The sequence below is a fragment of the Poecilia formosa genome, unplaced genomic scaffold (assembly GCF_000485575.1).
Source record: "Poecilia formosa unplaced genomic scaffold, Poecilia_formosa-5.1.2 Scaffold240, whole genome shotgun sequence".
Classification (NCBI taxonomy): Eukaryota; Metazoa; Chordata; class Actinopteri; order Cyprinodontiformes; family Poeciliidae; genus Poecilia; species Poecilia formosa.
Genome location: NW_006800179.1, coordinates 633,179 through 658,335, shown reverse-complemented (window position 1 = coordinate 658,335; position 25,157 = coordinate 633,179). Strand labels below are relative to the sequence as shown.

At 36.9% G+C, this 25,157-nt stretch overlaps 2 protein-coding genes and 1 pseudogene across 7 annotated transcripts; all 3 read right to left on the bottom strand.

Annotated features, from left to right (window-relative positions):
• Nucleotides 1–7,670: 7,670 nt before the first annotated feature.
• LOC107838318 (gastrula zinc finger protein XlCGF57.1-like) lies at nucleotides 7,671–11,625 on the bottom strand. 4 transcript variants are annotated; one of them, XM_016680362.1, is made up of 3 exons: nucleotides 11,519–11,625; nucleotides 11,227–11,409; nucleotides 7,671–10,009 (listed from the first exon to the last, which is right to left on the bottom strand). In XM_016680362.1, exon 3 carries the CDS (start codon nucleotides 9,992–9,994, stop codon nucleotides 8,324–8,326), a length of 1,671 nt encoding a protein of 556 aa, XP_016535848.1. In that variant the 5' UTR covers nucleotides 9,995–10,009; nucleotides 11,227–11,409; nucleotides 11,519–11,625; the 3' UTR covers nucleotides 7,671–8,323. The 4 variants fall into 4 exon arrangements, with proteins under 4 accessions (XP_016535848.1, XP_016535850.1, XP_016535847.1 ...); XM_016680364.1 differs by adding an exon at nucleotides 11,099–11,167 and having other exon boundaries at nucleotides 11,227–11,585; XM_016680361.1 differs by having other exon boundaries at nucleotides 11,227–11,585.
• Nucleotides 11,626–13,151: 1,526 nt separating this feature from the next.
• Nucleotides 13,152–23,928, bottom strand: LOC103149998 (gastrula zinc finger protein XlCGF57.1-like). 3 transcript variants are annotated; one of them, XM_007569418.2, is made up of 3 exons: nucleotides 17,540–17,628; nucleotides 17,239–17,423; nucleotides 13,152–15,050 (listed from the first exon to the last, which is right to left on the bottom strand). In XM_007569418.2, the coding sequence occupies exon 3, from the start codon at nucleotides 15,033–15,035 to the stop codon at nucleotides 13,242–13,244; it is 1,794 nt and encodes a 597-aa protein (XP_007569480.1). In that variant the 5' UTR covers nucleotides 15,036–15,050; nucleotides 17,239–17,423; nucleotides 17,540–17,628; the 3' UTR covers nucleotides 13,152–13,241. The 3 variants fall into 3 exon arrangements, with proteins under 3 accessions (XP_007569480.1, XP_016535845.1, XP_007569479.1); XM_016680359.1 differs by lacking the exons at nucleotides 17,239–17,423; nucleotides 17,540–17,628 and adding an exon at nucleotides 23,584–23,928; XM_007569417.2 differs by having other exon boundaries at nucleotides 17,239–17,613.
• LOC103150030 (gastrula zinc finger protein XlCGF57.1-like) lies at nucleotides 19,936–22,585 on the bottom strand (annotated as a pseudogene).
• Nucleotides 23,929–25,157: the final 1,229 nt, after the last annotated feature.

Sequence of the window (25,157 nt, the reverse complement as noted above, 5' to 3'; positions counted from 1 at the left end):
TTACGCATCAAAACGTAAATGTTCTGTTTGCGTCAAATGGTCAGAAACCGTCGTCATGGTTTTATGCAACTTGACAAGCGAGGAGGAGCTGTTATTCGAGGGTCAACATGGAGACATCAGCTTCAACAAGACCAGTAAGAAGACCCACAAACATTTTTATATTTGAACAAGTTTCTAGATTTCACACTAAAACCCAGAGAGTAGCATGAAAATGGCTCCTCTTGTTATATTCATTTACTCCTTGTTTATTTTATGTTGTATGTTGTATTTTTAACATATTATTTAGAAATAAGTTTATTGATCTTTCTATTGATCTAGCTATTAGTTAACAATAGTCTCAAAATGAAAATGTTATCATTTATCGCAATAATTTCTGGGACAATTAATCATCCAGCTGTGTGTGCTATGTGGTTTTATCTCTTATCCTGGGTTTCATGATCCTACTTTAGTGAAACAGCCCTCTGGTTGAACTGGGGTGAGCTCTGGTAAGTTTAAGGAGCTGTTAAGAGTTGAAGTTGCCTTTTCGACCCTATTGGTGGCGCTCCAGAGCCTGACCCCAGATGCCTCCTGTTGCTCCATGGTTTACTGAACAGTTTGAACTAATCCTGGTGTTTCTGTTCCAGACTGTCCTCAGCCAGAACACATCGGTGAGTATTTGCTAATTTTACTTGTGAAGTCTGATATTTTCATATATAGCAGAGACATGAGCAGCATCTCTGGTTTTATTAAAGTGTTTCAGGTAAATCTCTGAGATGGTTTCTGATCAGATTCAGGAAGAATTGAAGTTTGATTCAAATAATCCAGATAATTTCTGGATAAAATCAGAAAATACATCTTTCAAATAACAAAAAATGTTTCTCTTCTGTTCCAGGAGTCACTGAACCAAACAGTGACAGTAAGTTTCTTTTTCCTTCTGTGTTTTAAAGAAAATCAGACATCAACTCATTTCAATTTTCTACTTTCTTAAAGAGTTAAACTTAAATTCTGCTGTTGGACAGTAAAACTGTTTCCTCTTCCACTCAGGTGGAGGCAGAGGTCATATAATTTTGGTGGTCTGTTTACTTGCTGTCATCATCATCATCATCATCACCATGTACATCATGTGGAAACGCCATAAATCCCAGAAGGTGATTCTTTCAGTTGGTCTCAGAGTTTCTCTTCATATCAGGTCTCTTCTCCTGAGAGGTTGGTGACATGAGGTGAAGCAGCAGCTGGACATTAATCTCTGATTCTCTGAACCTTTTGGTTCCTCAGACTCCAGTTGATGGATCCAGCACCAACTCATCTGATCCAGGAAATGGACCTGAACCGACTGGCATGGTTTAAAGTGGATTTGCTGAATAAAGCGGTTTGTTGCTGTGAGTTTTTCTCCCACTGGGACTAAAGTTGACACAATCAGTTATCAGTTTTAGGGAGAAGAACTTGTTCATTCAGACCAGACTGGTTTAGCTTAGTTTACCTCTAACACATGGAAAAACCATTTTTAAACTTTAATGTTGCCATAACAACATTACTAATATTACAGCAGCTTCAGTGGACAGTAATATATTATATCTCTACTGTTTGATGCCCCATCTTGGTCTCGTTCAGGTGAAATAGTTTAGAGGTTTGAATCCATCAGCAGAGGCTCCACTCAGATTATTAAAGTGTTTCTGGAACAGTGGAGCAGAAGACTGGAGTTTAGCTTCAGTTTATCAGACTTCCAGGTTGATTATTTAGTCAGTAATTAACTGAAAGTTTCTGTTTTTTACAGGAAACTAAATCAGCAGCAGCTTGATGTCTGAAGACCTTTGACCTCACAGAATCTGGTTCTTCCGTGTCCAGAACATTCTCTTAACTTTCTTTATTATCTGCTGCTCTGCTGATAGTGTTTTTAATCAAACTCTAAAGACTTTGCACACTATTTTAACATTTTATCAAATCTTTAGATTCCAGATGTTTTACATAGTTATGGTTGATTGTTATTTATGAAGTTCCAATTCACAACAAATGTCATTTCAAGGCAGTTTATAAAAGAAACAATTTCATTTCAATCTCACATACATTCCAATTAAACCAAGTTATCAACAGTGCATTAACTTAAGTTAATTATTCAAATGAGCTTAAAAAGTTTCTATCTGAGGAAACCCAGCATATTGACCTTTAGCGTTCTCTCCTCCTGGACGTAGCAACAGTACGTGCTTCAGTTTACATCAATCTCTCATGCTCAGCATGCAGCGACAGTGGAGAGGAAAAACTCCCCTTTAACGAGAAGAAACCTCCAGCAGAACCAGAACCGGGCTGAGTCCAGGCAGCCATCTGCCATGATCAACTGGAGAAACGTTGTACTGAAGCAAAATACCTCTAACACTCTAAGACTGTAAACATTAATCTGAATGTCTTTCTAGATTTTATAAAAATATTTCAATATGGTCTAGATAAAAATACAGAAACATACACTAATGTGTGCAAAGTCTTTTTTGTATAAAAATTATATATTTAGATTTTAAGCTCTTTGTAAATGTTTTTGCTACGTTTTATATTTTTCTTTCTGCACTTTTTACTCTTGCATCATCCTGTAGGGGACATGGAGAACATTGTTTTTCTTTTGCATTCCCACGCAATAAATTAGCAAATACACCCTGATCTATTTTGCATACAGTTTAAAATTAAAGAGCTTATACATTATAAGCATGATTATAACGTATAATGTACATTATTAGCTATTTGGTGCAAACAAAACTGATTGAAAATTGATTTATTCACTGCATGTTTGTGTAAAGTTGAGATGGAACTGCACATGAAAACGGTTCTTTATTAACCATTAAACTACCAACACAAAAAACACAAAATTGTCAGATAATGTCATTACCCTGATAAAATAACTCAAATAATCCTAATAGCCTGGACGTATTTTTTTTTCTTTCATTCCTTCTTACGGAAAGTTTCTGTTTATATCGGATGGAAATAGATGGAAAGCCCATTTTTGGCCTGTTTAGCTTTTGCATTTTGCATGTTTGTGGTGCATTTTTATCCTAAAGAAAAAGATATTAAACTTCAGGTATCTTGCAAACGAGATGCTAACATATATGTAGAAAAACATTACAGCAGAGAGACTCTCAGTATTCAGTATGCCTGCAAAAGAAAAATAATCCTCCATGTCTCCCAGCGGGCACCGCACTGTCCAACTACAAATACTATTTTATATTTTTCATGTTTGTTATGCTGTAATCAGTCAGCTCCTCAAGTTTCTCATGATTGCAGAAATTCACACAAAACCAACAAATGTCCACATTTTTCCACGTTTCTGTGTAATTGTGAGTTTATTGCAAGTTTTCTGCAAAAATAGTCAAAAACATCGAGTTTAAATGATACCGACTTTCACCTGCAGTGGGCGGCATTTCTTACTTTGGCCTCAGCTTGACTTGATGTTATTCTGAGATCAACACAAGAAACTAAAATCGAGATCTTTGAGTTATTTAAAGAATAAAATTTATGTGTGTTTATTTTGGAAGGAGGAAACATTGTTGCAAAAATCCTTGCAAATTTTTTTTAACTTGGAAAGAATCACAAAAACAATCATGAAATCCTGGAGGGCTGATTATGTAGCTAGTGGCTCTGGGGATGGGGTGTAACTTGGTAAAAAAAATAAATACATTTTATTCAATTCTTCGTCTTGATTTTAATCCACTATTAATGTATGTTTTGTTTTTTGTGGTTTAGACTATAGGTGTTCAAAATGTGTCATGTTGGTCAAAATTGTCAAATTAAAATAACTGATGAGCCAAAAATACAAAAAGATTTTATAAAACTGATTTGTTTTTTAAACATACTGAACAAACTAAACATGAACTTTGAAAATGATATTTTCTTATAGGAACTAGATTGTAGATACAAAATGAAATGAAAGCCTCCAATTTGTTTATTATTTGTTTATTATTTTGGCCTCAATTGAAGAAAACTAAAAAATATAATTTATTCTCAACAATACAAACAGAAACTGTGTAGGTCTTCATTGAAAACACTTGGATGCACCACGGTGAACTTTAGAGTAAAAACCAGAATTTGGTCCTAGTTACCATGACAATCTAACATTTTGTAGCTAAATTTTCATTTATAAATCATACTTCTAATTTATTCTTGAATAATGATCAGTGACAAAATAACAATTTCCATTTCCTCAGCAAAAAGAAAAAAATGACTTGAATAGAAAACTCATCAGCTTCCAGAGACTTCATTTTTATTTCTACAAATCTGTCTAAAAAATTAAGATTTTCACTTAATATTTCATAGCAAAAAACCTAAAAAACATTAAGAAAATGTGAAGAATTAAGGTCATAAATCATTCTGAATAAACTTTAATTCAGCTTCAGATGGTTTCTGTTCATGGTTTTAGAGCTGCGTCAGGCAAACCTAATTAAATCACTTTCATATCAAGTGTGACAAAAAAAAAACTGCAGAAGGTAGAGGGGACAAAAATGTTCATAGTTTTGAGCCAAGGTCGCGCTATGGTTCCGTCATTTTCACTAGTGGTCAAAATGATAATTATTTTAATGATGATGACACTTAATTGTATTTCATTTCCATTCTGTTTATTATTCAACAAGCTGATCAGATAATCCATGTTTGAACTCATCAGGCTGAATACATTAAACGTTTCCTCTGCAGTGAGTTTTGAAATCGGGGAACATTTCACCAGTTGAAATCACCTGAATCAAACACCAGAACCAGCGCCATGCATGAACTATTAATATATCTCACATTACTGTTTCCATCATGATTTTTAATGACTTATCACACGAACAAACTTATTTTAATTTCATTTAATGGAAACGCTGCAAGTCCAAAAGATCTGTAATGGAAATGCAGCTGATGACGTTTCATCGCTGGTGAACAAACTTTTTGCCATCAGGCCAGAAATCCTCATGTTAAAATCTTAATAAAATTTATTTTTGTTCATTAATAGTAAATATAAAACAATAATTTGTCAACTAAACGTCCAAATATATTTTTGATGAAACTCTAGAGAAGAAAATAAATTAAAAATAATCATAGCTGCAGTAGCTTCTTGATTCCTCCTGAATTCCTCAGTAGTTTCCTGTTTCTTGATTGTCTGATGGAATTTGTGTGGAACGGATTTTACTCTGTAATGGCTGTTAGTTCCACAAAGCTGCTCTGCATTTCACCTCCTGCACATTCCTGCAGTCCAGAGCTGCTGTCAGGGAAAAATTAAAAGGTAAGAAGTTTATTAAACCTTTATGAGACGAGAACAGAAGCACCGAGTCCAACTGACTGGTTCTGGTCTGCAGGTCAGGCTGTCGTCGTTTCCCAACAGAGAAGCTTCATTTATTAATGAACTTTAAGTGAAGATTTGATTCTGCAGCTCAACACAGATGGTCTCAACATTCACCTGTTTGATGCTCAAGGTTAGTTTAATTTGAACCATAATAAATAGAAAATTGACCAACGAATCAAAGTTTTAATGATGCCACTAAATTTAATGTCTGTCAATGCTGGTTACAGCTGCACACAAAACGAGTGATGAGTCTGGTTGTTGATCATGTGACTCATGATGGAAAATTCACAATCTGTAAATAGAGAATCTGCTGATGGTTTTTTGTGGCCAGTTACATTTTCCAAACTTCTCCTTCAGACGAATAAAGAAGACAATAAATGAGTTAAGAGGCCAATATTTTGCTCCGTGTGCCTCAGCGACTCGGCCAGACCAGAGACCGTCCTCCTGGTTTTATGGAACCTCACAGGCAGCGAGGAGCTGGAGGTCAAAGGTCCAGGTTTCCAAATCCTCTTCAACAGAACCGGTAAAAGCATTTTATGTCTGAACGTTTCTGCTGCTGGACGGGTCAGAACATGCTGACCTGAATCTGTTTCTGGTGTTTCTGCTCCAGACTGTCCTCGACCCGAACCCATCAGTGAGTATCAGTCCATTCACACAATTCACTAAAGCACTGAAACAGAGCAGCTAACATTCTGCTGACTGGGTCAGACCCGATCAGTCAAACACCAATTAAAACACAAACAGTGACAGTTTTTAGTTGCTGTTATGGAAGAGCTTCAGATGAAGGTCTGATGTTTTTAGATAAGAACTGGGGTTTGATTAAACTAGGAGCTAGGTCCACCCAGGCTGAATGGTTGCCATGGCGATCAAAGCAGCACTCCAGGTATAGGTAGAGAATAACATTATAACATGATAGAAAGCTGATAAAAGTTGATTTTACATGGCACTGCCCCTTTAAAGGGTAAAAAGTGGAATCGTGTTGTTGGAGAATAAAACTCTGCCTCCTTTTACACCCAGACAAACGTTGGTTTTCACATTTCTGTGTCCTGCTTCCTCCTGCTCCTCCTCTTCATCACCATGTGGTTAATCTGTAAACTTCATGGATCTCAGGAGGTCAGTGTTTAAACAGCTGCATCAGTTTCAGTGAACTGTAAAATACGTGACTTCTACTGTTTGATAAAACAAAATCCTCTAATTGAGGTTAAATTGATTCAGTAAACGGCAGCAGCTCCCCATGTGAATTTTCTCCTAAAGCTCCTAAAACGGGTCAAGCTGTTTCAGTAATATCAGTCTGGAGCTGAAGACGTGATTTTATTTCAAGCATCTATTTATCATCAGACATTTAGGTTGAATATTTAGTCAGTAATTAACTGATCGCCTCTGTTTTGTTTACAGGATAACAGGCTAGCAGTTGCTACATGTCCATTAGCCTTTTGAAAGCTGCTGGTGCTTCTACATCAAAAAAGGGACTTTTTTTCTACTGGCGTCTGCTTTATTCATTTCTGCATTAATGTAACGTTTCTCCATGTATTCCCAGATTTCTTCTCAATTAGAAGCCGATATGTCACATTTTGTCCTCAGTGTTTTAGTTCTGCTTCGTCCTCGTCTCAGTTTTCAGTTTCTGGAAACATAAATGTGTCCAACATCTCAGGATCAGCCTGATGATATTTATAAGCTAATTAAAAACAGATAATTCTGTAGCAACTGATGATTAAATTCACCTGAAGCAGAGTGAGAAGCTGCTGTTCTGATTTTTAACTGTTCATTTGAATCAGCAGTTTGAATAATAATATTCCTATAAATAACTGAATATTTTCCATCCGGGTTGAAACCCGACATGATTATATTCCAGGTTCAGCTTAGGAGCAATGTGTCGCCATCTAGTGGTGGAATCCAGACGGGGCAACGTTTGGTTGATTTAGTCAAAATGTTTGAAGCATCAGAGAAAATCTAACATGTTTGTTTGGATGTACATTTATTCACCCAGGTCACAGTATCTATGCTTTTCCCTCACAATCTGCATTTAAATGTGTTTAATTGATCTGCTTTAATATTTTAAATCAGATCTAAAATGTATCTTCTGCCTCTGGAAGAAGAAAATTATAATTAACAGAAATAAAGGCTTGAAACCAATCAGCCTGCGTGTGATTTACTCCGGGGTAACTGAAACAAATCTACTTTTTTAAATTCTACTTTATTGAATTGGTATGTTTATGGACGACTTTCTGAAATGCTAGAAATAAATCAAATCTAAATTGTTAGTAACTTTAAGTATTTAATTAGTATAAATTTAAAAGATATCTAAACATTTGGGTTTGTTTCTTCAGTCTGACAGATGCAGGAAAAATAAACTGGTTCAAAATAAAATTCAATAAATCACTAAATAATCCATCAATACATTTCAGGAGAATTTTATTAATCAATTTGTTTACAGCACATATAGTTGGAAAAAGTGACAACATAAATACTATATACAAATAAGAATAAAAGGTGAAGGATGCCTTCCTCTGTCTCAGGACCAGTTTAGTAATAATATGAATTTTAATTCTATTTCTTTATTATTTGTTTTTAACTGCTTATGTCGGGTTCAAAGTATTTCAGTAACCAAAATGGATTTAGTTTTTTACTGTAATGATAAGGTGGAAATATTTAGAAACATCTCATAAAATTCACTAGTTATTCAGTGTGATTTATGTTGATGCTCTTATTTTGAAATGTAACCAGTTTTTCTAAGTGCTTATTAAGTTTTCTGATACCGTCGGTAACAACAAGCAGCTCATGACAATAAATAAATCAGTGACAGTCTGATGCCAGAGAAGTAAACTGGTGATATTTAAAAAAGAACAAGTTGAATGACAGATTTATTTTCATGGTTCTTCAGAAACACCAACTTGGTTTCCAGACATCGCTACTTGAACAGAACCGAGTCTACCGGACCATCAGGTATGAAAACAGCTTTAGACTTAAATATTTTTCTCAGAAGGCTAAGATAACAATAGTTGTACTATACACATGTTGAACAGGATTTAAATAGCAGAATGCTCCTTCTCACGCTTGCGTGTTCTCGCCTGTGTGAGTTTTCACATGAATACTCAAGTTCCCTTTCTGGGTGAAGCTTTTTCTGCAGATCGGACATGAAAAAGGCTTCTCCCCTGTGTGGGTTCTCATGTGACAAGCCAGGTGATTGCTGTTGCGGAAGGATTTACCACAAACATCACAAGGATACGGCTTCTCCCCTGTGTGTGTTTTCATGTGCTGCGCTATGCTGCTGCAGTCTGTGAAAGATTTGCCGCACAGCTTGCAGTCGTACGGTTTCTCCCCGGTGTGAGTCCTCAAGTGGTTGGTCAAATGGCTTTTGTTGACAAACGACTTGCCGCACACTTTGCACGGATATGGCTTCTCGCCTGTGTGGCTTCTTATGTGATCAGTCAGGTTACCCTGTTTGGTGAAACTCTTTCCACAAGTCAGGCAGGAGAAAGGCTTCTCACATGTATGAGTCCTCATGTGGTTGGTCAGATGACTTTTATTGATGAAGGATTTACCACAAACTTCACAAGGATACGGCTTCTCGCCTGTGTGGCATCGTATGTGAACGGTCAAGTTCCACTCCTTGATAAAACTCTTTCCACAAGTGGGACAGGAGAAAGGCCTCTCACCTGTGTGGATTTTCATGTGGACAGTCAAGTAGTTTTGCTGTGAGAAGCGTTTTCCACACGCCACACAGAGGAACGGTTTCTCGCCTGTATGCGTTCTCATATGAGTAGCCAACTGGCAACCGAAGCTGAAGGATTTGCTGCACAGCTCGCACGGGAACATCTTCTCGCCCGAGTGGGTTCTCATGTGAATGTGGAGGTTACTTTTCTGAGTGAAACCTTTTCCACAAGTCGGGCAGGAGAACGGCTTCTCGCCCGTGTGCGTTGCCATGTGAACGCTCAAGTTACCTTTCTGGGTAAAACCTTTTCCACAAGTGGGGCAGGAGAACGGCTTCTCGCCTGTGTGGGTTCTAATGTGGACGGCCAAGTTGTTTTGTTTGGTGAAAGCTTTTCCACAGGACAGACACTGGAAGGGTTTTTCACCAGAGTGACTTCTTGTGTGATCGGCCAAATGACTGCTACTTTCAAAGGATTTCTTGCACACTTTGCAAATATGCAGCGTCTCACTGTGGTCACTTTCTTGCTGATTGTCGTCATCAGTTGAGTTTGTAGAGAGGATTTGGTTCTGGTCTTCGTTGATTTCCTGCTTCAGTAGATGCTGGTCTTCATCAGGATTACTGGAAAGATCCTCCTGTTCCTCTTTAACCTCTTCAGATTCCAGTTCCTCCTTCGCCTGGATCATCTGAAGTTCTGGTTCTCTGTGGAGGAGAACCTCAGTAGGAGGAACCGTAAAGGCTTCTGCCTCCTGCTTCACCACCTTGTTAGAGATCCTCAGTTCAACCTGCTCTTCCTTGACTGGCTGATGTTCCTCATCTGGTTCGGTGTTCTCCGGAGGAGGATTCACCGTGAAGGAGTCAGTCTCCTGCTTCACAACAACCTGGTCTGCATCATCAAACAGTTCTACCTGTTGGTCTTCTTCCTCTTTTATCTCCGTCATCAGCTTTGGTTCTGGTCGTTCTCGTTCTTTCCTCTCTGGGTCGTTTGGTTTCTTCTTGTCAGGGTTGAAGTTTCCTTCCTTGTTAATGAGAAACTGATCATCAACAACCTCCCAGGTAAACGCCGACATGATGAAGACGACGCCCTGACAGAAAGAAGAAAAGAAAAAATACATTTTTACCATTAGATTAACAACATATAAACATGATCATGTCAAAGTAATCTGTAGGGGCAAAGGTCACTGGGGAGAGGATCCAAAGGCCTTGATTTAAAGGAACTCAGTTGTTTCAGCAGTTTTCTTTACATTTGTTTGTCTGGTTCTGGATAGTTGACCCAACAGCAGCAGATCTTTAATGTATTGTGGTGCTGAGCTGTTCAGCGATTTATAGACTAATAACAGTATTTTAAAGTCTATTCTCTGAGCTACAGGCAGCTCAGAGAATAGAGCTCCCTGTAGGAGTGGAAGGAGTTTAGAATTGTCTTTATGTGGCTCTGAAGGTTCAGGTCAGAGTTCATCACTACACCCAAATTTCTAACCTGACTGCTAGTTTCTAGCTGTGATAACTGAAACTGTGTGCTGACTGTTAAAGTCCAAATATAACTTTTTTTCTGTTCAATTGGAGAAAATTCTGGCACATAGATGCATTGATTTGTTCTAATCATCTGTTCAGTGGTTGGATGGGTTCTGAGTCACTGTAATGACTCCGAACCCATCAGAGTCATTAAGATACCATCAGGCATGCAGATGATCCCATTACTAGTTTAGCTACCCTAACTAATATAGTTAGAAAGTTATGGTATCATCTGCATATCAGATGATACCATAACTATCATCTGCATAGTTATGGTAGCTAATCTCTTTACTTGTTATAACCTGAGCTATTGGGAGCATGTAGATATTAAAGAGAAGGGGTCCGCTAATTACCTACTGATACAAAAACTCCATTTTCCTTAGGCAAGACCCAAACCAGTAAGGTAATGTTCCAGAGAGTCAAACCCAACTCTCCAGTTGGAATAATACATTATGGTCAAATATTTGAATTGTTCACCGAGAATCACAGTGAACAATTACAGTGAACTCATTTACAGTGAATCAACACTGTCGTTCTTTCACAATCTGTATTTATGTGTATGCATAACCACCTCAACTGACTCATTTTGATGTGAAAGATGTGTTGAACTCCAGCCTTATCTCATTTAAACGCTTTAACAGCTAAACCATCTGTTCACTTACTCATTTTAAAGCTTAGGTGATCGATGTTTCCTCTCCCAATATGGCGGACGCGCTGACGTGTCGCCGCATCTAAGGCATACAGTTAGCTTATAATTGCTGACACAATTCGTTAAAAATGGTTCTCTTACCCGGTTGTCTTGTACTCTTTGGTGACAGAAAATGCAACCCAGTTCCCAATGAACGTTCAGTGTTGTCGGTGTGAACTCATCTTTATCCTTTTCTCTAAAGGGGAAGCGGTTGCTTCTTGTGTCCTGGGGTTAGCTTCTCACTTAGCTCGGATGCTAACCATTCTCCCTGCGGCTGTTGTTGCTCTTTAAACGGAGAGAAACCGCTGTTAACAGTCGACTGAAACGGTTTTGATTGCTTTTAATGAGATAAAATATCAAGACAAACTCAATAAAGAGCAAAAAAAGCACAAACTTTTTAATAGATCTCCCTCCCCCCCCCTCTTCTTTCTCTTCTTCTTCGCTTCCAGCCTGCAGATGGACGCAACACCGCCACCTGTTGGACTCTAGTGTGTAGTACAACTGATGGGGGAATAAACAAAACATCCGAAAAGGTTTGTAAATTCTGTCTTTTAAAAATCAGTGTTGTTGGTGTCTTGTAAGAATGAAGTCTTATTTACAAAATTTATATATATTAGTCATGCTGTGCTGCTAAAATATTTGTAGCACAGTTGATTGACACCAAATTGGCTTGACTTCGTAAATGTGAGGTTGATTGACCTTTGATTACCTATGAAAACATTTAATATCTTTAAAATGAGAGCAGCACAAGCACATCTTTTGCTACACAAACATAGCACAGTTGATTAACATCATATTTCATTTGATTTTGTAAATGTGATGGGGTGGTTGACCTTTGACCTATGGCAAATGTTTTAACATAAAGACACAAGAAGACCGAACAAGCTCAAAAACCTTAAAAATAATAAAGTCTGAGTTTGTGTTATCGTTTATTCTTTTCCTCTGTGGCTGTTAGATTAGTCGTGTGTTTTATCTGAAATCTTGTAAATCATTTTCATGTTTTATGCAGAAGCATATAAAGCATGTATAAAAGTATTCACCCCTTTGGATGTTTTACTCTTTTTATTGTTTTAACAAATCAACCTTAAGCAACAAAATTGAGCCTTTTTAACAGAAATTTAAAAAAGAAAAGCCTTTGATGTCAAAGTGAAGACAGATTTCTACAAAAGAATGACAAATACAAACATGCAGCATAAAATAAGTGGTTGAATAAATATTCACCCCATTTGACTCAATTTTTAGATGCACATTTGTTTGGAATCAGAAAGTTTGTGTGGAAAAGTTTAGACATCTGGACGCTGCATTTTCCCCCCATTCTTCTAATAAAACGGTTGAAGCTTCTCAATAAGCTTTTCTCTGCTTGGTCGTTCTTTAATATTCATGCAGTAGCCAGGAATACTGATGAACCGGTGAATGGACCTTCCAGACAGATGAGTTATTTTACAGACTCACTGGACTCAAGTGATCCAAGATCCAGAAACTAGAAACACCAAAGGGAATGAATATTTATGCAATCAATTATTTTTTATTAACCATTATTGAATTGTAATTATTTTTGCAGAAATCAATATTCACTTCGACATTAAACAGTTTTATCAAAAAAAGTTAAATTCTTTTACATACACATTTATTATGCAGAAAAACAATCATGAAACAGCAAAAATAATTCAGATTAAGGGTTCCAGCAAATTTACAGAATAAAAGATGCTTCTTGAACAACTAGAAACTCTTTGCAATCAAGTTTGATATAAAAGACAAAAACAATCAGGGCTAATAAAAGATAAACATTTTAAATAGCGTTCTATATTATAATTGGCTTACAGTTAAGACAGCTCCTGGTTTTCTACCACAGAAATATACTGATTTCCCCTTGCATAAGCAAGGGCAATTCAATTAGCATGAAATGCATTTTACAGGTAAAATCATTAAAATACAAAGTGATGAAAACAATAATACATAAGTAGTAATAATAACTCAGGGTCACATTCCCTCTGCTTGTCAAAAGATATTCTACAAACTTCTTTTTAAGGCTTATTTACATACATATCCAGTCAGATTATAACTGGAAGTGAATAATTTACCAAGCACGTAAATTAGTGCTTGTATGAGTCCAGCTGTTAAACTGGACAGTTTGGAGACTTTCTTTCCACAGAGAAGACGTCCTCACCTGTGTGGTTCCTCAGGTGATCGTCCAGCTGAATGTTGTCACTAAAAGACGATTCACAAAGATTACAAGAAAACCTCTTCTTGAGCTTCTTGTCTGTGTGATTTTTGACGTGTTTAACCATAGACATCTTGTTGGTAAATAATTTACCACATTCTTCACATGAAAATGGTTTCTCGCCTGTGTGACTCCTCCGGTGACGGTCCAAGTTACCTCTGGATATGAAAGATTTATCACAAAGGTCACAAGGATAGGGTTTCTCACCAGTGTGAGTCCTCATGTGACACGCTAAATTAAATTTTGTATGAAAGAATTTAGGACACATTTCACATGGAAACGGTTTCTCGCCTGTGTGACTTCTCATGTGTTTAACCACAGCCAACTTGTCAATAAAAAAATCCCCACAAACTTCACACGAAAACGGCTTCTCGCCTGTGTGAGTCCTCCTGTGGCGGTCAAAGTTAATCTTGGCTGCAAAGGTTTTATCACAGAGGTCACACGGATACGGCTTTTCAGGGAGGTGAACTCTAGAGTGTTCTTTTAAAGCGCCTTTACTTGTGTAGCTTTTCCCACAAGTGGGACATGAAAACGGCCTCTTGTTTGAGTGGAGTTTGACGTGACGAACCAGACCTCGTTTGTTTTTGAAAGACTTGTCACACAAGCCACATGAGAACAGCTTCTCGCCTGTGTCGACTATGCTGTGTGTTATGCTGTGTTTTTTCAGGCTGCTTTTGCTTACGTAGCTTTTTCCGCAGATTGGACACGAGAATGGTTTCTCGCCTGTGTGGAGTCTCATGTGACAAACCAGATTTTGACTCTTGGTGAAAGATTTATCACACAATCCACATGGGAATGAATTCTCTCCCAGATGGTCTTTGATGTGTGCATTTAAGCTACTTCTGTTGATGTAGCTTTTCCCACAAGTCTGACATGAGAATGGTCTTTCACCAGTGTGATTTCTCATGTGACGAACCAAATGACTGCTAAAGCTGAACGACTTACTGCAGACTTGACAGGTATGCGGTTTCTCACCAGTGTGGATTCTCATGTGAATTTTTAGGAGAGTTTTCCTGATTAAATGTTTTCCACATATTTTACAGAAACGCATGCTTTTCTTTAGCTTTTTCACTTTAGCGTGTTCAACACTGTCATTCTGATTCTTTGTTAGTTCTTCATCTACATTTAATACCAGGTCTTTATCATTACATCCATCCTGTAGTTGGTTTTCAGCTTCTGGGGAGTTGGAAGGGTGGATCTGGTCCTGGTTTGGATCTGGTTCACTGCAGTATTTTTCCTCATGAACAGGAGTTTCTTTGAAGGAATCCTGCTTTGCTACAAGTTGATCTTCATCCTGATCACTGTAGAGTTCCTCCTCTTCTTGTTTAATTTGTACAGTTTTTAGATCCTCCAGTTCTTCTTTAATCTGTTCAGGTTCTGGTTCTTCCTTCATCCCCGTGACCTGCTGCAGTTCAGGTTTACGCTGGAATATTTCATCAGAACCAGCAGACACCCTAAAAGTGTCGGCATCCGGCTTCACTACAGACTTCTCGTCATGAAAGATGTCGAGCTCAACTTGTTCTTCTTTGATCGGTTGACATTCTGGTGCCTCCTTCATCTGGTTTAGGTCTGGTTCTCTGTGTTCCTCTTTCATCTCTAGATTGGTTGGTAAGTTGCGGTCATGAACTGAGTTGCTTTCTCGTTGAATGAGTAACCGATCACCAGCAACCACCCAAACATTAACAGACATGATGCTGTTTGGGACCTGGAGGAACAACAAATGAAACACTTTAGTATTAAAGGTTTTGACAAAATGTGTTTGTATGAATTGCTTTGGGTAATTAAAAACAAAAATGCATAAAAACACCTAAAATGTTTAAGTATTAAGAGGTTCCAGTTCAGGTTTATGCAACATAGTCATGTTCCTCCTGTTTTCTACTGTCTAATGTTTTCTTCTTCACTTTGACTTCAATAGAACATTATAGAAAATCCAGCAAGAAGGAGAAACACATTTGGTCATATTTTACTAATTCTAGTGCAAATTAGTGAATTGTGAGAAATTTTTGGATTTTGCTTTTAAATCATCTGTATGGAAAAAATGCAATGAAAAGGTCAAACACTTTCGTTTCTCCATGAAATCTTCCCACAAGCATGTTAAAATTCAAGCCTTTAGCAGAAGCACATTTTATCATCTGAATATTTTCACAATTTATGGAAGCATTTTTTTAATTTATTAAGATGTGGGTTTTTAGATTGTTTTCTGTTTTTGTGTAAGAAAATAATCTGTCACTCTTTCACAATAAGAGCCTGATGGCAGTTCTGCTGCCAGAAGTGCTATGCTAACACTGATGTTAGCTTGCCAACTTAGCGCTCCATCATGCAGTTAAAATTTGACTCCCTGACATCAACATCCCTCAGGCCTGCCACATATGGATGACAAACGGGTTGAAACATGACTGACAAGGTAACTTAAAAATATTAGCAATGTTACCATGTGACTTATTTATAAAAGAACCTGCCTGTAACGCATATTGGTCATTAAAATCAATAATGTTGCCAAGTTTAATGTCGTAGCATAACTTCATTCCTTCATGAGAGACTGACAAGTTTCACTTATGATTCCTGGGTGAGTAGAATGGTGCCCTTATTCAACTAAAGAAACTCTCAATTTATTAAAAAGTTAATTAATAATAAATTATTAATCATAACATTAGTAATTTCATAAGCCAAATATTAATGCTAATTTTGATTAGTTTTGAATTTTGACTGCTTAGGAGAGTCACATTTCTATGTATTTTTCTGGGGATGCATTTCGTTTTGTATCCTAGTCTTTTATACTGTGGATAAAACTGTTTGGCATCAATGTGAATATGTTGCTATGAAACAATATTTTAATGCAATTTACCAGAAAATACTAATTGCTAAATTCAAATTAAATTCAAATTCAAAAATACTTTATTGATCCAAAAGGGAAATTAAATGTTGTTGTAGTTCATAAACTGGAATAATATGAGATGAGGGAGTGGAAATGAAATGGTTAAGAAGTTATTCCTGGAGGAGGCAACAGTTAGTTAAAAAAATAATTTGCTGTGTCCACCAGGGGTCAGTATTGGGAGCAAAACACATTATTAGCTCCATATCTTATACACTGCAATAATTTTATCTTGTTTATCTTACTGGACTGAGGTCTGGGGCATTATAGGGCATTTCTCTTAGAGCAACACAGATAATTGATCAAGATTAATGTTAGAATCACATAAACCTATTTTCCTTATATTCTAGACAGTTAAATAGTATGACTACTACTTAATGTTATTTAAATGATGAAAATACAAAATTCACAAACTAAAAACAACATATTCCCAGCAAACATTTAAAAGATACAAATGTTTGTCTCTTATAAGGTGGGGTCAATTTATGGGGTAAAGATAAAGATTACTAAATGTAGAAAGTTAAAATAACTAGCAGGATATATCTGTTTTTGGAGTAAAACTCTAGAATAGAATAAATGAGACCTCCAGCAATGAAATCAGATTTAAAAATGTGTTAGGGTTTACAAACTGGAAGTCAGCTGTGTTACTGGGTAGTTATTTTATTTATACGTTTCTCATGTGTTTGATGTTTTTATGATGAAAAGGACTGTGAACTGGTTTGTTGGTACATAATATGCTATACAAATAAACGTAATTAATTAAGTTTTCGTTTAATTATTTCACAAAAATTAAAAATTGTAAAAATCTAACTAGTATGACACGTAGCTTTGTTCAATATGAGCCATAAATTGCTTTGAATGGGGCTTAAAACCGCAGCACTTCCGCTCCCTGTACTGATTAACTTGTCGCCGTTTCCTCTCCCAATATGGCGGACACGCTGACGTGTTTTAGCACCTAGCAGTCAACGCAGAAGCTAGCAATCATTTGTTGCCTTGGTTGGTCAAAAGACGGTTGTCTTACCGGATAGTATTGATTTTATTCCCTAGAAGAAGAGCTGGCAGCCGCACAGCATCCAATAAGAGTCCAATAACATCCGTGTGAAGTTTTTTTTCGCGATTCTCTCCAACCAGAAACTGGTTACTTCTCCTGACAGTTAGCTTATCAGGAAGACAGGAGGCTAACTGGTCTCACTCAGGGTGTTTGACCTGCTAAAACGGACAAACATCGGCATTAAAGTGAGACTGCAAATACTATCGGAGCTCACAATGAGACAACATGTGAAGATTAGACAGGTTTAACCGAAGAGCAGAACGAAACCAACGTTAAAATTCCTTCTTCTGCTTTTGGTTGTGGCGGTTGCCTATGCCTACCGAGCTCTTCTTCTTTTTAACGGTTGGTGAGCAACGTTTTGGTGAGCATCATCTCCACCTACTGGAATTGGGTGTGAATATAAACATATTCCACAGATTTATAAACTAAACAATAAAATAAATACAATTAAAAACTCACAAAATCTATATTCTCTATGTGATTCAGAAATAGAGAGTTTATCCAAAATGTCTTGTATGTCCAGATGTAACTTGTAATCCTGAAGCTGCGTACCATTTCCCTTCTCTTATTTAACTGTCTCTTGGGGGGGAAAAAAAATCACATTTCCTGTCTGTTTTTCCCCCAGTTTTAAACAAAGCTCGGTTACAATCATTTGCCTGTTTTTCCTCATTATACCAAATTCCTTTTGACTGCTGTAAAACATATTTTTACTTAAGAAAAAGTAAAAAGTATTTGGTAAAATGTACACTCAAGTTCAAACTCAAAACTCACTCAAAGCTGCAGGTCTGTCTGGTGGATTTGTGGTTCAAGTTTGTTCTTCATTCAGCGGGTAGAAAATCCAGAAATTTTATTCAAGAGTAGAAATATTTCACAATAAAATCACTCAAGTAAAAAGTACAATACTTTTAAATGTACATTTTTTCAAAGAAGTTACTCAACTAAATGTAATTGAGGAAAAATAACTAGTTACTACCCAACTCTGGTGTTGACTGTCGGTTGATGATGATATAAAGCTGCTACTATATATGGACTTAAACTTGTTGCCGTTTTGCAACACAGTATTATTCCTAATTTTTGTCAGCTTTGTCTCTAAGTTTTCATGTCTTACTTGTGTAATATTAATCAGATTTGAGTAAATCTGAACATGAACCCTGCAGGGTCCTAGCTAATAAAACCATAAGCTTGGCACCATGCATATCCGCTTACAATCCGCTTACTGAAAAAACAAAACCACAGATTCTCTTCATTAGATGAACCTACCCACTCCTGTCTTCATATTCTAGACCTTGTGTTAATATATGGTATTAAGTGGGAGAAAATAACAGTATTTATTTAAAACCATGTCCTATCTGACCATTTTTAATAAATTGAGTTTAATTTACTAAAAGAATCCAAACCTGAGAGAAAACATCATTACAGTAGATCAGCAGTGTTGTAACAAGTTCTAAAAAATCATTTCCATGATTTTTCTCTTGATCTAAAAAACAGAGCAGATGGCAGCAAATTAATATCTGCACTTTCCTGAATTTATGTTACTGTTCCAGTAACGTCCCTAAAGCACGAAGAACACGCTCGAACCAAAAATACCTTTCACAAGCTTTGTTTCTGTTATTTTACCGTTTCCTCCAGGTGTTTTTCAGATAAAGAATCCTCTTCTAAATGCAATTTATTTATTGCATTTAAATAAATACATTTAAATGCAATAAATGTATTTATTGCATTTAAACAAATGCAATAAATACTTATAAAATATCCTTTCTGTATGTTTTCTTCTTCTTGGCTTTGTTTGGTTCTCCACATGAAACAAATTGGAAATTATTTTAATTTCATGATCCAAAAGCATTCGACACTTTGAACCCAAACTGTAAAAAACAACAAAAAGAAAATTACATAAGACACTCAGTAATTTTTTTCCTCCTTTAATTGAATTAATACAAAGCAGAATACATAAAAAAAATTCAAGTATATGGAGGTATTTCTTTCAATGTTTAGAAACTTTAGCCAGGAAGTGAGAAACTCATTGAGATTAAAAATCTCATTTCCAAGAGTCCTCTGGGCCAATCAGCAGCAAAACAAGATAATTAAAACTTTCTCACAATAGTATGAGAAACAGCCTGAAGCACTGGAAAAATATTGAATAGGAAATAAAGATTTCTGATTAGCTTTCCTTTAATTTAAAAGGATTTAAGAACCTAAACTTTTTAACATCTTTAAGGCAACGTCACAACAGCTGAAATGAGTCTCTCTGCCTTTAAAGGCAAATAAATCTGCAAACATTAGCAAAGCAGTGAAAGGAACATTAATGCTGTGAAACAAACTGGCAGCATGAACAATGCAAACCAGAGTGGTCTCAAAATTGAGCCTTCAGGGTCTCCACGAATTTATAGACTTTGAGCACCAAAGTCCAGCTCATCTTCAGTGCTTTGAGCTGAATGGGCCAAAATTCATGGGCATGATCAACAGATGGATGGATTTGGATATTTTCATACCATGAAGATCAAGAAGTAAAACAAAAAAACTGAATTGCCCTGTTTGCTTTGGTATAAAACGGTTTACAGGTAAAACAACAGAAGTAGGTCAAGTATAGTAGCTATGGGTCACATTCCTTCTGCGGATCAAACAAATGATGTTTTTAAAACTTGAACAACTTTCTAAGGTTTATTTTCACATACATGTGCAGTCAGTTTATATCTGGCAGTGAATAGTTTACCGCACATTTGACAGGAGTACGACTTTTCTCCTGTGTGAGTCCGGATGTGCATAGTCAGACTGTACGGTTTGGAGAACTTCTCTCCACAGGTGACGCATGAGAAGACTTGCTCACCTGTGTGGCTCCTCAGGTGATCGTCCAGCTGAACGCTGGCGGTAAAAGACGCATCACAAACATTGCAGGCAAACTGCTTCTTGTCTGTGTGACTCCTCAGGTGTTTGGCCATACTGCTCCTGTCACTGAAAGATTCGCCACACTTTTTACATGTAAACTGCTTATCGCCTTTGTGGGTCCTCATGTGTTGTGCCACGTTAGCTCTGCTTATGAAAAATTTACCGCACAGGTCGCACGCATAGGGTTTCTCGCCGGTGTGCGTCCTTCTGTGGCAGCCTAAATGAAATTTGGTATGAAAAGATTTAGGACACAGATCACACTGAAATGGTTTCTCGCCTGTGTGACTTCTCATGTGTTTAACCACAGCCAACTTGTCAATAAAAAAATTACCACAAACTTCACACGAAAATGGCTTCTCGCCTGTGTGCGTCCTCCTGTGGCGGTCGAAGTTGATCTTGACCGTGAAAGCTTTGTGACACAGGTCACACGGATACGGCTTTTCAGGCAGGTGAACCTTGAAATGTGCTCTTAAGCCATCTCTACTGGCGTAGCTTTTTCCACAGGTGGAACATGAGAACGGCCTCTTGCCTGTGTGGAGTTTGCTGTGACGATCCAGACCTCGTTTGTTTCTGAAGATCTTATTGCATGATCCGCACGAGAACAGCTTCTCGTCTGTATGAACAGTGATGTGGGTTTTGCTGTGTTTTGTTAAGCTTTTTCTGCTTACGTAGCTTTTTCCACAGGCTGAACACGGAAATGGTTTCTCCCCTGTGTGGAGTCTGATGTGATAAACCAGATTTTGCCTCTTGGTGAAAGATTTATCACACAATCCACATGGGAATGGCTTCACTCCAAGGTGAGTTTTGATGTGTGCGCTTAAGCTACATCTGTTGATGTAGCTTTTACCACAGGTCTTGCATGAGAACGGTCTCTCACCTGTATGGGTTCTCATGTGCCGAACCAAACCACTGCTATAGCTGAACGGCTTACTGCACACTTTACAGGTATGTTGATTCTCATTAGTGTGGTTTCTCATGTGAATTTTCAAGGCAGTTTTCCTGATGAAACGTTTTCCACATATTTTACAAGAACACATATTTTTCTGGAGCTTTTTCAGTTTTGAACGGTCAACAATGTTGCTCTGATTGATTGTCAGCTCTTCATCTCCATCTAGTGCATTATTGCATCTGTGCTGGTGTTGGTTTTCAGCTCTATACGAGTTTGAAGGGTGGATCTGGTCTTGGTTTGGGTCTGATTCACTGTGGTATTTTTCCTCATGTATAGGAGTTTCTCTGGAGGAATCCTGCTTCACTAAAAGTTGACCTTCACTCTGATGACTGTAGAGTTCCTCCTCCTCTTGTTTAATCTGAACAGGTTCTTGTTCCTCTTTAATGTGTGGAGGTTCTGGTTCCTCCTTTGTCTCCATCATCTGTTCATTTTTATTTTGGAATATTTCATCCCAACCAGCAGCCACCATGAAGGTGTCAGCTTCCTGCTTCACTACAGATTTCTCTTCATGAGAGATGTTGAGCTCAACTTGTTCTTCTTTGATTGGTTGATATTCTGGTTCCTCCTTAATCTCTGTAATCTGCAGTGGATCTGGTTCCTCTTTCATCTCTAGATCATTTGGTAAGTTGTGATCGGGAATGGAGTTGCTTTCTGGTTGAATGAGGAACTGATCACCAGCAACCACCCAGATGTTAACAGACATGATGCTGTTTGGGACCTGAAAGTAGAACAAAACAAATCAAATGTAATCATTTTGACAAAATGTATTTTTATGCATCGTTTACCTTATAAAAAAAACAAACAAAAAAACAAAACAAAAAAAAAATCAAAACAGATTTCAAGTGTTAGTAGGTTTCAGTGCATAATAATATGCCACCCTTCAGACCTGGGGGGGGCATGCTGGGCGTCCATTTCATCAAACGATCTGGTTGGGATGTATTTTCTTTCATCCACTGAACTGAAAACATCACTACTAAAACTCACCTCTCTACGTCCTGAAGCTGGACAGTCGTCTTTGGTGCTCAGCCTCAGACAGACAGACATGCACGAACAGTTCCTTCCTGTTTTGTTAATTGAAGAAAGCAGTTTGAAACATTCAAAGTGTAACCTGGTGAACTTTTAAAGAGTAATTTTAAAAGTTCAATACATATAATTTAGTGATGTGTTATTCTTATTGCTAGTATTAATAGATATATATTTATATATTTGTTGTTGCTTTTGTTGTTTTGTTCTTGGTTTGTATACTTGTGTTCTGTTTTTCTTTTTACTTTATTTTATTGATCTACATACTCAATGTCGTTCATATTACCATTTCTGCTCACACTCTCACACACACACACACACACACACACACACACACACACACAGTTAATGATACTCATTCTCTGCAACACCATACCTCTATTTTCTTTTTTGTTAGCTCCGTGATTTTCTTTTCTTTTCATTATGTAATGCATCACACCATATGTTTTTGTTATTAATTTGATATTAAATAAAAAAAAGAGGAATTTTATGTGCATAAAAAATGTTTTTGAAGAGATATTTAATCTGCTGCAAAAATTCTATAAAATAATTAAGATTGCTAGAAGTAGTTTCTGGAGTAAAACTTAAATGGGACAATTAAATCAGTATAAAAAATATGTTTACAAATCGGAGGAGTCTATTATTTTTGTTAATAGATATTCCTTTGTGTTTACAGCAATGAAAACATATCCACTCTTTTACACCGCCTCCACATAATCCTACATTGGAGTCATGAAACGCTGAAGAACTAGTAGACTTCCTAACTTGTATGATACATTATTAGAGATTTTTTGGTATCATTTTGTTATTACTTTAGTTCATATTCAGTCTAATGTTAATTAATAGTTAATCAACATTCAGTCTATAGATCATTGTGATTTTCAGTTTAAAGTGTTCTCTTCCTTCTGTGTGTATAAACTGTCCTGGAGGCCCATCTGCCTGTTCGTCTTCATGTGAAACAGTTATCTGTGTTTCCCAGACCTTGAATTATGTTTCCACAGGTGCCTCCTTATCAACCAAATACTCCCTACCTTAGAAACTGCCTGTGTGCAGTAGTATTTTGTCTCTGCCGTCTTCCTTACCTATCCTCCCTCTTTTTGCTTGATAATAAAAGACAAGCTGTAACCAAAGGTATTCAGACGCTCAGTGAACGGCTTGGAGGAGCAGTTTGCTGAGACTTCTCCTTTTCCAAAAGCTTGGTCAGAAAACTCATATACGATGTCTGTGGTTCTTTTATGTAGGTTTGAGGAAAATACCTATTATACATAATTTTGTTTAATGAGCCGTAAATCGCTGTGTGATTTGGATTAAAATCACAACACCTCCGCTCTGTTTGACGGTTAACTCCCCTTTGTTTCCCCTCCTAATATGGCGGACACACTCACATGTTTCAGAAGCTAGGAGTCAAAGCTGCAGCTAGCAAGTATTTGTCTAATTTTGTGAAAAGACGGTTCTCTTACCAGCTAGGCCTGTTTTATTCTTTAGAAGAAGAGCCCGTAGTCACACAGCGTCCAACAAATGTCCAATAATCTCCTTTGTGAAACTTTTTTTGTTCGTTTCTCCAGCACGAAACTGGCTACTTCTTGTCATGGGCGTTAGCTTCTCATAAAGCTAGCAGGCTAACTGATCTCGCTTTGGGTGTTAGCTGCTAAAACAGACAAAAACCGCTATTAAAGCGAAACTGTCAATATTTCCAGAGCTCACGACGAGCCAAGATGTGAAGAACGCTTTAAAAGAACAGCAGGACGAAACCAGTTCTTCTTCTTCTGAAATATTCTTCTTCTTCTCTTGTTTTGACGGTTAGCAAGAAAACTTGGGGTGTGCATCACCGGCACCTACTGGTTTGGAGTACGGCTCAAAATGGGTTTTTTTGTTTTAAACCTTCATTATCGATTGTCATATTTTTAATGAATTTTGTTTTCCTAAACAACCTAATTAAACTTGGAATAATTTAACTTTCTGAATCTCTTTGTAGTACATTTATTTAATTAAATGTTTCTCTATTTTTTCCCCCAATATTCCTCCAACTTTTTATCTTAACGTACTAAAATATGTTCTTCTGTTTCAAGCAACAAAATGTAAACTGGATCCTGTGGATAAGGTTCAATTATTTAAAAAAAGTTAAGTGTAAACAATACAGACATAAGTTATACAGAAAATCAAAAAGTAAATGAAAAATATAAATTATATAACTGTGGCTCTGCTCCAATTGCCCAACTACACCCAAAATCTCATTCAAATGTCTAATAACTTACAAATAATACTTATGGTGATTAAAGTTGATCCCAGTAAATGTTAATCACCATAAGAACGATGATCTTAAATTACAGTCCAAGTTTAAATTGTCCACTTGGCTCTTACTGTCAATTTTTAGAGTACTTCTCAGATCTCTTATCTAATTTAGTGTTAAAAGTGAAAGGTCATTACACAGGAGATTTTAACATGGTGACACTGAAAGTGATGGCCAAGATGTAGCCATTAATGCTATCTTGTACTCAGTTGGCGTGGCTAAAATTATCCAGACCTACCCACTCTCGTTTTCATGCCCTGAACCCACAAAGCTTTAAAAAATAGTAGTTCCTCACAATCCAGTCCTAATTATTATTCCTTTAACATTTCAGTTAAATTTACAGTATAGAGTACAGAGTAGATAGTAATCAGTCAATGCTTGAACAACTTTTAGAGAATAATTTCCGGTTTTAATTTCCTCTGTATCTCAAAAAACAAAACAGATGCCAGCAATTTAATCTCTATTCTTTCACAAATGTATTTTCATTTTTATTCCATTAACTCCCCTGAATGAAGATCATACTTGAACCAAAAATGTAGTTGATTTAAAACAGAGACTTTTTCGTTCATAAGCATTGTTGTTCTAATGTAATTTTCTTCCCGCTGAGCCATTTTCAGGTCAACTCACCATTTTTTTCTTCCTTTAGTTATATTAATACAAAGCAGTAGACCTAAAATAAAACTTCAAGTATATGCAGGTATATCTTTCTGTGTTTTCAGGTTAGAACCTTTACGTAACCAGGAA